At 40.8% G+C, this 14,010-nt stretch overlaps 1 protein-coding gene across 2 annotated transcripts in view; it reads left to right on the top strand.

Annotated features, from left to right (window-relative positions):
• The window catches only part of LZTR1 (leucine zipper like transcription regulator 1), a 31,183-nt gene that overhangs the window by 13,877 nt on the left and 3,296 nt on the right, over positions 1-14,010 (top strand). For both annotated transcript variants that reach the window (XM_018570209.1, XM_018570210.1), the window contains exons 14-18: positions 3,331-3,500; positions 4,758-4,914; positions 7,454-7,580; positions 11,065-11,214; positions 12,136-12,241. In XM_018570209.1, coding sequence (XP_018425711.1) covers positions 3,331-3,500; positions 4,758-4,914; positions 7,454-7,580; positions 11,065-11,214; positions 12,136-12,241 — 710 coding nt within the window. The remainder of the gene's footprint in view (positions 1-3,330; positions 3,501-4,757; positions 4,915-7,453; positions 7,581-11,064; positions 11,215-12,135; positions 12,242-14,010) is intronic.

Raw genomic sequence — 14,010 nt, 5'->3', positions numbered from 1 at the left:
TTTTACCGCTCATCAGTTTAGTGTTATCAGTGATTGATGGCCCTAGAATTATTGCTCTCACTGCGACGTTCGCGCGATATGTAACATGTGTAGTGCAATTGTCGTTGACGCACCTGCCGCGTATTTATGTTTATATATGCGTATACGTGGGGTGGGGGACTTAAACATGTTTTGGGGGTTTCTTTTTACATTTCTTTATATGTGATTTTTTTTTTTTTTACACTTAATGTTATTGCTATCACATAGGGGGCAAACAAATCCCCCTATGTAATAGCACAGGCACACTGACAGATCCTCTTTATGGAGACATTTAGGGGTCTCTAAGACCCCTAATGTTCCCTGGGGACCCCAAAGAAGCTGATGAAGCAGAGATCTGCTTCACCAGCTTCTTCTCTGGCTATAGCAGCCAGAGAAGCCAGAGAAATGACAGCTGAATGCGGAAGTGATGTAATACACATCAAGTCTGCATTCAGAGCTCAGAGGGAGATCAGCAAGGAGAAAGAGGCTGACTCCCTCCCATCCTCCTCCTGACACAAGCTGGGCCGCAGAGGGGACAACGGAGCACGGGATGAAAGATGAGGATGCAGGGGGGTTGCGCAGGGCACCAAGTACAAGTGATCGGACGACTATAGAGCCGCCGATCGCTTGTATGTATAACAGCTGTTTACAATTTAACTGTTTTTTTTTCTGCCCTTGGGCGCGCAGGAAAAAAAAGCCATTTATTTATGGCGACCCGCCAATGGGAGTTTGCCGTCCGTCCGTTTTTTTTTTACAAAAAAAAGTTTAACAATCAAAAGTTAAAATTTAAAAAAAATGTAAAAGCCTCCAACTCCATATAAAAGTACATGCATTAAGGAACACAAGCACGTGAATCGGGTACAACACTTGCGCCACACCTTTTACAGTATATCACTGCGCATGCTGAAGTGAGAGCAATAAATCTAGGGCTATTATTCACTGTTAACACTAAATGGATGAGCTGTAAAGACTTTTAAAGTGTTGCCTATGGACAATTTTTGGTAGTTTTTCACTGTTTCATGGATCTTTCTCAGATATTCCAACCAGGAGATGATTATTTGTTTAAACAGTCATTTCATTATTTTGAGTGCCTGTATAGCCCTAGCACGCCCTGGTGGATGGAACCAATCACAGGCAGTGTTGGCCTAATCTTCAGAGGAAAACATTTTAAACAGACATAAAAGCCAAGGCAGCTAATGAACTGTTCCCCTCAGAAAGGTCGGCTAGTGTCTGTTTTAGCCATTGACTTGATAATCAGGGTTTCTGAAGGCACCATCTATGCATGATTTCTTTAGAACTGGCCTTTATTAATGTGTATGTTGATCTTCTCAATGGGAGGCAGGACAAGAGCTCGTTAACTTAGGTTTAAGGTTTATGTAAATCTAGCCTTTTCCTTCTAGATTAACAGCCCTATAGTAATTGCTACTTTTTGTTGGTCTTCGTTGGGAGATAAGAGACCTGAGAAATATATTTCACAGCAGTAAATTAGTTGGTCTTAAGCCCCTTCTTGTTTTATTAGGGTGGGATGCATTGGCTGCTTCTCTGGGTAGATTAAATATGATCTCCAGGCATCAAGTCCTCCCCCACCATGCTCCTTCCCCAACTGATGCCATGTTAGCTTTAAAAAAAAAATATTTCTTCAAAAACACCCTTTTACTTTCCTAAATCTGTGGTCATACATCTTTCCTCTTTCTTGCTAAAAAGGGAGAGAGTGACAATTTGGGTGTCCACGTGCTGCCTGGGTGACTTAGATGCTTCCTATTGGTTGTCCTTCAGCAGGGTTCTCGTGGGTCCTGAAGATTGCAACAGTGTGATTTAGGCTGGGTTCACACCTGGGCGTTTTTCTGCGCCGATCGAATCGCTGAAAAAACGCTCAGCAAGTGAAATCCCATAATTTCCTAGGGGCATGGTTCCCGCCTGGGCGTATTTCAGCGCATGGAAACATGCTGAAAAACGCCCTACGCCCAAACAAGTTCAGGAGCTTCTTTTGGGGTGTATTTCCACGCGTATCCATTGGTATTCCCGAGTGTGGCTCGAGGTTAACAAAGCGGGAACCCCGAGCCACACTCGGGGATCCCTAGTGTGGCTCAAGGTAACCAAAGCGATAACCCCGAGCCACACTCGGGTATACAGCGTAGGTCTTATCTTGTCCACGATCCCCGCTGTGTCCTCCGGCCGCTGCCGTCTTCCGGGTTCCGTCCCTTGCGAGCGACCGTGTCGCAGGGGGCGGAACCGGCGGGAAATTTGAAAGTTAAAAAAAAAAGATAGAGAAAAAAAGGTGGGAAAAAAATAAAATCATACCGCCAGGGAGGTATAAAAACGAGCGTCGAACGCGCGTCTTACTGAACTAAAAAAACGTCCTAGAAACGAGAGGAAAAAACGCGCCTATAGTAACGCCCAGGTGTGAACCCAGTCTTACAGGCACAGACTGCAGTGCTTAATGACTCCCAGAAGAGGCGACAGTGAGGGACACACTGGTGGATAAAGGCTCAATAAAAGGGGGTTTACTTTGCTCAGAGATGGATCGCCCCTCCCTAATCTTTCACTACAGTGATGATATGTTTTTCAATAGTTTATTGAGAGGTATTCTTATACTACAGTACTCCAGCTCAAGCATAGTTCTTAACATGGCATAAACTAACCTCCCGCCTTCTCTGGGTGTTATACCCAAAATGGCCTCGATGTAGCTGATCTGTGTGGCCATCTCTAAAACCTCCCTTCCATGTGTTCTTAGTACTGATGCCTGTGGTATACATAAACTCAAGTCTTGTTTCTGAAACGGGGTGTCTGTGCTAGGAGGAAAAAGCCACTCTCACCACTTAAAGGGTCAGTCCAGTCATATGTAAAAGACACAAATGAATGGAGCCCTGTAATCATTAAATGTACTGTCTTTTTTACATGTAAGAAGTGTACGTACCTGAATGCCAATTGTTCAAGTGTTTTGAGAAGAAGCATGCTGATGGAAGGCAAAAGCAGAATAAACCCATCACAATGCTGCTTCTCCTTTTACTGTCCAGCTACAGGCTGGGTCAATCTCTATAATCTACCTTGTCATATGTTTCCAGTAAGGTTTGCAGATGATGGTGTAAATGGACATCAGAATAGTGTAGAATGACCCATACATAAACCCAGCAGTGCTATTTTATAGTCTTTATAAACCCAGAGAGGTGTGCTCTCACACAGCACCATGTTGTGTATAATCAGATCTCGTCTGCTTTGTCCTGTATGAATATTACCGTACTTCATGACTAATGTTAGGCAATAATCTCTGGGGCTGATCAGTTGTTCATTGGTTTGACTTTCACCATTTAGGTCACGTTGAGGATGTTCTCCTCATCATGGATGTATATAAACTAGCATTACACTTTAAGTTGTCACGACTGGAGCAGCTCTGTGTTCAGTATATTGAAGCATCTGTTGACCTTCAGAACGTCCTGACGGTGTGTGAAAATGCCAACAAGCTGCAGCTGGACCAGTTGAAGGTAAGAATTCTCCCAGCTCGCTCAAGGCTTTAACTTTCTGCAGCATGGGAAGAAGCAGATGTCATATAAAGCGTGTGCTGTTTTTCTGCACGGCACGTGCTGTGGTCTGCTATATGGTAGAGAAGCAGAATCTTCTCTCCGTCTACACTGCATGTAGTACTGTTGTGATGTCAGATCTGCTTTCATATCCTCGGTGTTAGGGGTTATTTCATTGGTTTGATTCAAAGATTTAGCTTCATTAGTGCAAATAGGTTCTTGTTTCCTGGCTGCTGAATCGCAACCCATTTCCTATTAGAAAATTGTATATAAGGTGGTGCCCAGCCAGGCTATACGTAACAATGTTTGGTTCCTGCAGAGCCAGTGGGTCTAAACTGGATTGTTTTGTTTTTTTTAGACTGTATACTATACAAATCATTGCCTTTTAATGAAGCTGCTTTTCTGCATTGAGGCTGATGTTTTGTGTATCATTTATAATATGACTAGGATGTCCCTCTGTTCTGGGTGAAAACCATTTGTTTTCTCTTCTACTGGGTGACTGATATGACCTTTTTTTCACTGGTATCTTAGCTGCCATGGGGTAGACTATTATAAATCATTTTATTTTATCTGAAAATTCTGTAGGGTAAGACAGATGTATTCTGTCTGAACATGGTCTCTCTTTCACATCTACTGTATGTATGGTCACACTTCTTGCTCAGTGCTGCCAACAGTCTTATGTGAATTCCCCCCAGGAGAAAGAGCTTCTGAAAATGTGTGTACTTTCATTGTAAAATGTCACACCTAGTACAAGGGCTATATTTCGTGTCATCATTAGATTTACTGAATTATAATTTTGCGAGAAAGACATTGGCGGGGAATTTATCAAAGCAATTGTAACAGTTTAAGCCTCTTAGATCATTTTTTTTATGTGCAAATCTGTCTTTCAACGTGTGCCCCTGTTTTCACCTGAGCTTGCACTACTTTTCCAACTGCACATGTTTTCATCTGCACTTGTTCTGTAACTGGAGCATCCTAACAAAACAATCACAAGTCCCCATGACCACATCTTCAAGATGCGACAGCTAAGCGTTTTGCCTGAAGTTGCAAGTCTTCTTTCCTGGAGTCTATTAAACCTCATTTATCAACAACATTATACTAGCATCATAAATCTGGCCCAAATATATTCCGTGCAAGTTCAAACACTTGCAATTGATATGATAAATTCCCCCCCCTATGTGTTCATTATTGCCCCTGCTAATTACCTGTCTTATGTTTTAGGAGCACTGCCTGAACTTTGTAGTAAAGGAATCGCACTTCAACCAGGTGATCATGATGAAAGAGTTTGAACATTTGTCATCGTCCTTGATCGTGGAGATTGTGCGCAGGAAACAGCAGCCTCCCAACCGTATTCACTCAGATCAGCCTGTTGATATAGGTTTGTTGCTTTGTGGACAGATAGATGATGCTAGAGATGTTTTACAGCAAATCGCTTTTGTAGTGTAACCACCTTTCCTAGCCCATTTTATCCATTAGAACAAGGCATATCAAAGTGCTATTTTTGGGCCACATGCAGCCCATTCACGACTTGTTTGTGGCCATCAGCCTGTTATCAAATGTAAAATAATAAACCCCAAACCTTTCTCCGGTTGATAAGCCACAATTTCTTTGTATTTTTTTTAATGGCAATTTTCTTTAGATTCAAAACCAAGTCAAGTTATTGCCTATAACGTGAATTTCTAGGGTGCTATATTTTTCTGAAATTAAGTAGGTTGGACCTTCAGTAGATATAACATTGCCATTTGGAAATTATTTCTTTTCAATACAGCCTACTATTGCATTTGAGTTTGACATGCCTGAACTACAGGATGACTCATCCTGCAGTCATTGCTGACTTGCTGTAGTAATTAGATTTATATAGATATATATATAGATATATCTATATATAGATATAGATATATATATATACACATGCATCAAATTTGAGCCAGTGACATGCCATTTGATTAAAAGAAGGCTTGGATCCAAATTGTTTTTCACCACTGATAATCACTGTTAGATTAACAGTGATCACCTGATAAACCAGGGTTGTCTAAATAGGGGTCAACATTAACATTTCATACAACAAAAGAATCCCAGAGCACTGTGGGTTTTCCAAAGAAATAGAATAGCATTCGTTATCTCATTTCAAGCATAATGTCTTTTACTGAAACTTTAGATGGAGCCCTTGAGGGCTGCTCTGACGCATTCAGTTATGTGTCTTTAAACATCAGATTGAGCTCTGTTAGCAACATGTGTTTTGCCATAAAGCATGTAAAGATGGAATAGAAAATGTAAAAAGGAGTTTATTTCTTTTTTTAGCCATATTAAATAAATACATTGTATATACTAAACTGCTATACATTTTTCTTAAGCGTCAGATCCTCATGGGTTTTAATATTAAAACATAAAGACAGCTTACCATAGCAGACTTTAGGTTTTACCTTTCTCATTATTTCTAATGGAGCTCAGAAAATAGACTGTATCATTACTTAACAGATTCACAGATAAAATAATTGGAAAAGAACATGAATATCAGTTACCTTCCATAATTAGATGTTATGCTTCACTTGATAAACCGTTAAAAAAACAAAACTGGCATAGAAAGTTGTGCATAGTAGTGCTTTGCACATTTATTGGGAAAAATAATTTTGCCCTTCTTGTGCCTGATTAAACAGAAGCTGAGACGTAAGGCTCCTGTTTATACAATGGTTATCATGCTGACCATTAACCCCTTCGTGACGGGAGACGTACACTGTACGTCCAGCCACAAAGGGACCAAATGACTCGTCACGTACACTGTACGTGACGAGTTATTTGCTGCACTAGAAGGCTGCTAACCGCTGAGAATCAGCGGTTACCTTTCAGTAATGTCTAACTATCTAGAGATCCATTACTGAAAGGGTTAACCTTTTTCAGACACCCGATACCTTAATATCGGGTGTCTGAGAGTCACAGCAAAGCAGACACACATGTCGGCTATTGCCGGCATTCTGACAGCTCGTATAGATCGAGAGATATCTCTCTCAAGCTATACTGGCTTTTTTTTTTTTTATCTTTTGACTTTCAAGAATAGATACAAAATGTTATGTATTAGACACATAATGTATCTATTCTTGAAAGTAGAATGTTTAAGTTTTCTGAAACATTCACTGACAGCTGAATCCTGAACTGCTGCAGGATCAGTGTCACTAACTTATTATCGGCTGTTCTGAAGTTTGAAGCAGCCTGATAATAAAAAAAATGTATTAATTTATCAAGCAGTAATAGTGAGATTAATTCACAATGACTGCCTGATATAATTAAATAAATAAAATTTGTCAGTATAAAAAAAGTGAAAAGTGTAAAAAAATTAAAAATAAGGGACAAATAAATGAATGTATGTATTGCATTTTTTTTTAGCTGTGCTGGTTTTGTTAAAAAAAAATACTACAAATCAAAACTGGGAAAAAAAGTTTTTTTTTACGTTTTTTCCTCTTTTTTTAATTTGTATTTGTCCTAAGTGAGGCGTTAGACACACATATGTGATATAAATATATAGCCCTATCTGTCCTCTAAAAAACAATATATAATATGTGTGGGTGCACTTTGTAAGAAAGTATATTACTGACGTGGAAGAATCACACAGCAAAAATGTCAAAAGTGTGTCAGTCATTTACGAACAGAAACCAAAAACAAGCTCAGTCATGAAGGGGTTAAGTAACGGTTCTGTCAGTGCATGTTTGCAGATTAGTGCTGCAGTCACGTTTGCTACTGATGCCAAATGTCTTGATGAGCTTATGATGCCTCCATAGATGGTCAAATTTATTACAAGTCAAGCCACTCCAGACCTAGATGAGTCAATGCTGTACATAATCTAAGACTGCTAGAAATGGTGGCAATTGCCTAAAGATATACAGCTGTTTATTTTTTCTACTACTCCGATTCATGTGTTTCAGGCACATCCCTTGTCCAGGATATGAAAGCTTATCTGGAAGGTGCAGGAAGAGATTTTTGCGACATCACCTTACTGCTAGATGGACACCCAAGACCAGCACACAAAGCCATTCTGGCTGCCAGATCCAGGTGCACATTCACTACACAACTGTACATTTGCAGAGTTATTCACAAAAGGGTGGAGGGTTTGGAGAAGGCAGGGGAAGTGAAGAATCTAGGACCACATAGCTGAACTTGACAAATTCTTCAATTCAGCTCACTTACCAGTTAAGCTATTTTGGCCTAGATTGTTCAGGTCTGCCTTCACCAAACTCTTCACCCTTTAGTGAATAACCCTGTAGGTTTAACAAATGGGAACTAAATATTGGGCGTATGCTTTTTTTTTTTGTGTTAAATTCTCTACCAATAAACCCTTTTGTGTACTATAAGCATAACAGCCGCCATTCTTCTAACATTATATCAGGATATGCTAATTTGATATAAAATGACCCAGAAGGCATTCACCTATTCTAGACCGCAAAAAAAAAAATCAAAGTAGATGATTGCAAATGTGATATTTATCTATTCAGATTGGCATATAAAACTTTTTATAGTCATATTAAAACAGAGGTTGATGATTTGATTTGTGTTGAGTGCCATTTCAATACAAACTAGTAGTCCATCACTGGAGCCATTTTTAAAAATGTATTTTATTGTTTATCCGATTAACCGATTAATCGAACTTAATAATCGGCTAACTAATCTATTTTGAAAATAATCGTTAGCTGCAGCTCTAGTAAACATTAGGAGCCTAGTATGTAGTAGCCAAGGAAAACTTCAGTACATAAAATAAGGCCCAGTAAGCATGGCCTAGTGTCGCCACAGTCAGTGCCATATTGCTGAACCAATTCCTTCTTTTTAATGCTAAACAAACACAACAGTGCGGGCAAAGCCATATCCTACCCCACGAAATTCCTCAGATCACTACACCCCCTTCTGTGTCAGCTCAGTTAACTCATTACTATCCTTGGCAGTTCTGGACACAAATCTTCTCTCACTACTAGCCTGGTGTAGTTAGTCGGCACCTTCTGCTTGTCACTACTATTAACTCCCCAGTTACTTGTATTCCTGTGGTACTGAGTACCCTTCCTGCAACCATCACCACCCAGGACACTTATGCATCAACATGGCCGTCACCACTTGTCACTAACCCCTTTTAGAAGGGTTCTGCCCTTGCACCACACTCCCTGTGCAGCTTCACAACTTCCACAAACCTTTGCCAGGTGAGCAGTGTGGTATAGAGATTCATGTGTTTCCACCTACACTGGGGCTGACTCTGATGGTAAACCCTGCATCACTGATAGAATGAAGTAGGCAAGTAGCATCTATTAAGCAAGTGCATTTGTAAGAAAGGAGAATGAAATAGCGTCTTAGCAGTGCTCACCAACCATTACCCTGGGAAACCGTAATCCAAATTCCTCTATTCCTGCACTCCCATGGCCAGCAGCAGTAAATAAAATTGGGAAAAACACCCGCATCTAGAGATTGAAAGGTTCAGAGTAACGGTCCAGACTGCAGTGCACACAGAGCTCCAGATTGTACCTCCCACTTCTGCACAATGCACCCCTAGGGAACATAAGCAGAACCGAGAGGTACCATCTAAAGCTTTGTATGCGATGTGGTCTGGAATGTTAGGGGCAATCTCCAGCACTCCAGCTGTGGTGCAGCTACAAATCCCATCATGCATCTGCCTCTGCGAGTCATGCCTGTGGCTGTCAGAGTGTTTCAATGCTTAATCTGATTTTTTTGTTGAACCACAGCTGGATGACTGGAGTTTGCCTACCCCTGCTCAAAAACATTCCCATTTCTGGATGCTGGTGTTTTCCTGACTTTATCGCTTTCCACTGGCCGCTGAAGTGGATAGAGGAATTCCAATCAGTATATACCTGATAAGCTCTGCATACTTTTATCTGTGGGAGTTCAATATATTCTTTTTATTAAAGAGGTTTACATAGCTTACCTTATGTCTCTTCAGCAATGGGCTGACATGAGTAGAGCAGTTGGTTACCTGCTGGGCTTTCCCAGTCACAGAATTGCTTTCTATGCTTGCCAAGCTGAACTAGAAACCAGGATGTGTTGAATCCTGATCTGATGCCAATGTATTTGTCAAATACATGTAACTTTCTTCATATAATGCAGCTGTTCAACTGTTCATATGTTTCAAATGCATTGCTTAGTTTATAATCATCCTTTTTATATTGATTGGAATTGCTGACTTAAAGATGAAGTATTGGGAGAGTAAAATGTATAAAGCCAGCGTGGGACACTTCAGCTGTCACATGCCAACTCTATATACTGAGAGCTAAGCAATCTTGAACCGCTGATTGCTCACGGCTCCCCTTTGCAGAGAGCAAATTGGCAGTAGCTTGCTATATGCTGACTTTGAGTACATTACCGTTCATTGGGGATAGACCGATACTAGTATCGGCGCCGATACAGAGTATTTGGGTGAGTACTCGTACTCGCCCAAATGCTCTGATGCCTAGCCCAATATCCGAACTTCGAATTTTAGGAAGCCGGGCAGTGAGTCATTACATGCTGCCCGGCTTCCTGGTTGGCCGGGAAGCCGGCTTCACGCTCCCTCATCACCTGGTGACGAAAGAGGATGGAGCCGGCCAATCGGGAAGCCGGGCGCCGTGTAATGACTCGTTCCTGATTAGTCGAGCAGCTGGCCAATCAGGAAGCTGGCGAGTCATTACCCGCCCCCCTTATTAGCCATAAAGCTAGCTCCATGCCTCCTCGTCACCTGGTGACCAGGGAGCATGGAGATTGCTTCCGTGCTAATTGGGAAGCCGGGTGGCAATTCTTTATACGTCGCCCAGCTTCCCGGCTTATTGGGACTTCCGGTATCGGTATCCGGTATCGGCAAGTACCAATAAAAAAAATATTGGTACCTGTACTCAATACCGAAAAATCCCTACTGTTAATCATTAGTGGCAAGTATTATGCAAGAAGATATTATTATTAAGTATAGCATCCATAAAAATATAATCCTATGTGTTTTTGTACATTGCTGTTGTTGTCACACACTGGCTTTTACATTCAATTGAATCTCAGCATAAAATCATGTGTTCCACAATGCAAGTGCATATCTAATAGGACAAACGCAAAGCAGGTTAAACGCAGCCTTAGACCTGTCATCATTATGTACCATTGAGGTAAATGGGAATTATCCTTGCCTGCATTTACATGCGTTTCAAGCACAGATAAACATTGCCTGTGTACACGAGCCCTTTATATGAACAGTGCATGTTTTCATTGCGTTTCATGTGTTTATTCTACTAATTTGTTATTAATGTGTCTTGTAAATCTAGAAACCGGGTAAGCTAAAGCAAAGTGCTGTCTTTTTAAACCACATTACATATTGCACCATGTATCTTATTAATTGTCTCTCTAGTTATGCATTAGATGTTCCGCATGGCAGATAAGGCTGCAGGGGTAATTCAGTGAACAATGAGATTCTATCAGCTGATCAGTGAGGCAGCAGCCCTGTTTTATCTACAATTAAATAGACTGAGCCTTGCATTTAAATGATGTAATTGCCTGCTTTTCACTTTTGTCTTCATCTGTGCAGCTATTTTGAGGCCATGTTCCGATCTTTCATGCCTGAGGATGGTCAAGTAAACATCTCTATTGGTGAGATGGTGCCTAGCAAACAGGCTTTTGAGTCACTTCTACGATACATCTATTATGGGGAGGTCAATATGCCCCCTGAAGATTCACTGTATCCTTTTATTTGGTCAGATCGGCTGCCCTTACAAATGTGTAAAACATAAGCGCTGCTTATTTAAGGCACCATATTTCTCTGTGTTAGGTAAATAGGATCTTGGTTTCATACAGCAACAACATGACACTAGCACAGACAATACGTTGAATACGTCTCTTCCCTCCATAGTGCATTGGAGTATTAGGATCCACCCACAGAATGTCTCAGACTGCCAGTGGTTCTCATTATCACCCATACAACAGCAGATAATCACAAGCTATTGCTTGGAGAGAATTTTCTGCATTTGGAAACTTATCTGACTGATCCCCAAAGAAAAGGTATTGAACCCCTTCATTACTTGTAGTTTGCAGTCCTTCATTCTCAAAAGTCAGGTAGGAAGGTCACACTAAGTCTTGTGGTTTCACGACCACAGTACCTTTTGTCTGCTACTTTTGGTTAGGATTGTATGTGTCTATTAAGCGCTTATAATGACCAGTATAAAACCAGCAAAATAAAAGGTTTGGGAGTAGATTCATTTACATATTGTAAGGATCGGCATCAGATCCTAGGACTCGGTCTCTAGACCACCCTGTCTGTTCACACACATGTTTTTCAACAGCATACCACTGTCACCTAAGTCAATGGTCAGGCTGATTCAGGTGTGTGTCTGTACAGCATGCTCCTCACGTGTCCTTACATGCTGGCTTAGCAGAAAGGCTTCCACAGGAGAGCCCGGACCGCTTCCATTTGTTGGCAATCCTTGCCTATTGCTAATTGCACAACTCCATTGGGCTATCTGTCCCGAGCTATTGGGCAACATTCCCCTGCCACAACTGGCTGTCCCAGTGCCATGTACACCAATAACACTGACAGTCTGTACATCTGTCACAATATTAACACTTATAATGCCTGTAAATAAATCCTTAACTTGACCTTCAGCTACCTGTTTTCTGCTCCGTATTACTATGGATTCTTCAGCAACAGACTGCAGGCCTATTGTAGGCAGAACCTGGAAATGAACGTGACTGTTGAGAATGTGCTTCAGGTATTAATACATGTTAATGATCTATGTGTAAACTTAGAAGAACCATAATAAGCACTGTACAGACATTGGCAGAAGCCATACATTGTAGAAGTTCTAATTGGCATTCTATAGAAATATATGCAAATAGCAGTAGCAATGTGTGTGTGTATAGTTTTCATACGATATAATACATTCATTTGGAGGTGAATCATTATTTGCTCTATACCATTATTTAAATAATTTTGCTTCTTTGTATATTGGGCTTTAGCATAAAGGAAATATATTTGTGGACAGAAGCTATATGGAGGCACATAACTGAGTCATTTGGCTGCACCCATAATTCAGTCGTATTGGGGAATTCAGGAGAAAGATTATAAAGCATTCATTTCTGTACATAACTATAGTCACATCAATGGCATAGCTAGTTTCCCGGTGATCGCTATTGCTTTAGCAGTGCTGGCAAGTTTTGGGAAGGTCTTTTCTCTCGTATACCACTGTTTAGCACATTTTTGTGTACCTTCGTGAAGTTTTACGTTTACCACCCAACAAACAGGTTTGTTTGTCACGGTCAGTGAGTAAGCCAGTTAATACATGGCATGTCTGCAAAGGGCATTTATAATGTCGTGTAAAGCTGGCCATAATGGTCCAATGTCTGTCCACCGACTCGGATGAATTTTGACCCTTGTATGGCCCTGTTGGGAATCCTTTCCCGTCGTTCAGAAAAAGTGAATGATTTAATTGTCCTTTTCTTGGAGGTCCTAGAAAACTTGTAATTGTTCAGGTATTCTGACAGTGGCATAACCACACAATAGACTGGCAGGGGGATTTCCCCATCCAGCTGTTGACTGGATGGGGAGTTTAACTAACAGCGTATGATCAACTTTAGCTGTTGGAATCTTAATTGAATTCTGATGTTCGCTTGCCTTATTTCCAACTTGGTTTAGCAGATTTCTTTCTTGATTTTTCGGTTTATCTTCATCTGTTAGAGGGTTCCAACCTGTATGAAAGTTGCTCACACGTTCCCTGAATGTGTTTTGCAAGCAGCGCAAACAGAGTATCAATAGTGATAACTAAGTAATGTGAGGTAGTGAGAAGCTACAAGCACTTGTATGCAGGTAATGTCCTTGTGGTCATTGCAATTACAGGCAAATGGGGGAACTTTCCTAAATCTAATCTGTGTAGTTTAATGATGGCGGCTGGTTTCTGACCGTTCCAAAGGTCTTATGGTCACGTGAGAGGCTTTCTTAAGAGTGCCATCACAAGGATTGGTGGAGGGTTTCCCTTGGAAGGAGTCGGCATTAGAGCATCTGTGGAGTAGTGGTGGAGTAGTTGAAGAGACATGGCCACTTGATGCAAATTGATTTGTTTCACTAACTTTCACTTACGTTATGTCTAATATGTATTGAGTGTTTTTTATCACTGTTGTTCACCATTTACACACACACACACACACACATATATATATATACAACGTAAAAAAATAATAATCTATGAATCAAAGTAAATTTTACACACACACACTATTTTGCCAAAAGTATTGGGACACCCCTCCAAATCATTGGATTCGGGTGTTCCGTGAAATTTCATTGCTACTAAATATTCCATGGTCATCTGTTAGTGGTATTATTACAAAGTGGGAGCAACTGGGAACAACAGCAACTCCGCCACGAAGTGGTACGCCACATAAAATGACAGAGCGGGGTCAGCGCATGCACTGATGCCATTAAATTTCATGTGCGTGTAAAGGCAATATAGTGTGTGTGTGTGTGTGTGTGTGTATATATATATAT

This window comes from Nanorana parkeri, unplaced genomic scaffold (genome assembly GCF_000935625.1).
Source record: "Nanorana parkeri isolate BGI_ZX_2015 unplaced genomic scaffold, ASM93562v1 scaffold1477, whole genome shotgun sequence".
In the NCBI taxonomy this organism is placed as follows: domain Eukaryota; kingdom Metazoa; phylum Chordata; class Amphibia; order Anura; family Dicroglossidae; genus Nanorana; species Nanorana parkeri.
The sequence above is the reverse complement of the archived record's forward strand: the minus strand, read 5'-3'. Positions and strand labels throughout refer to the sequence as shown.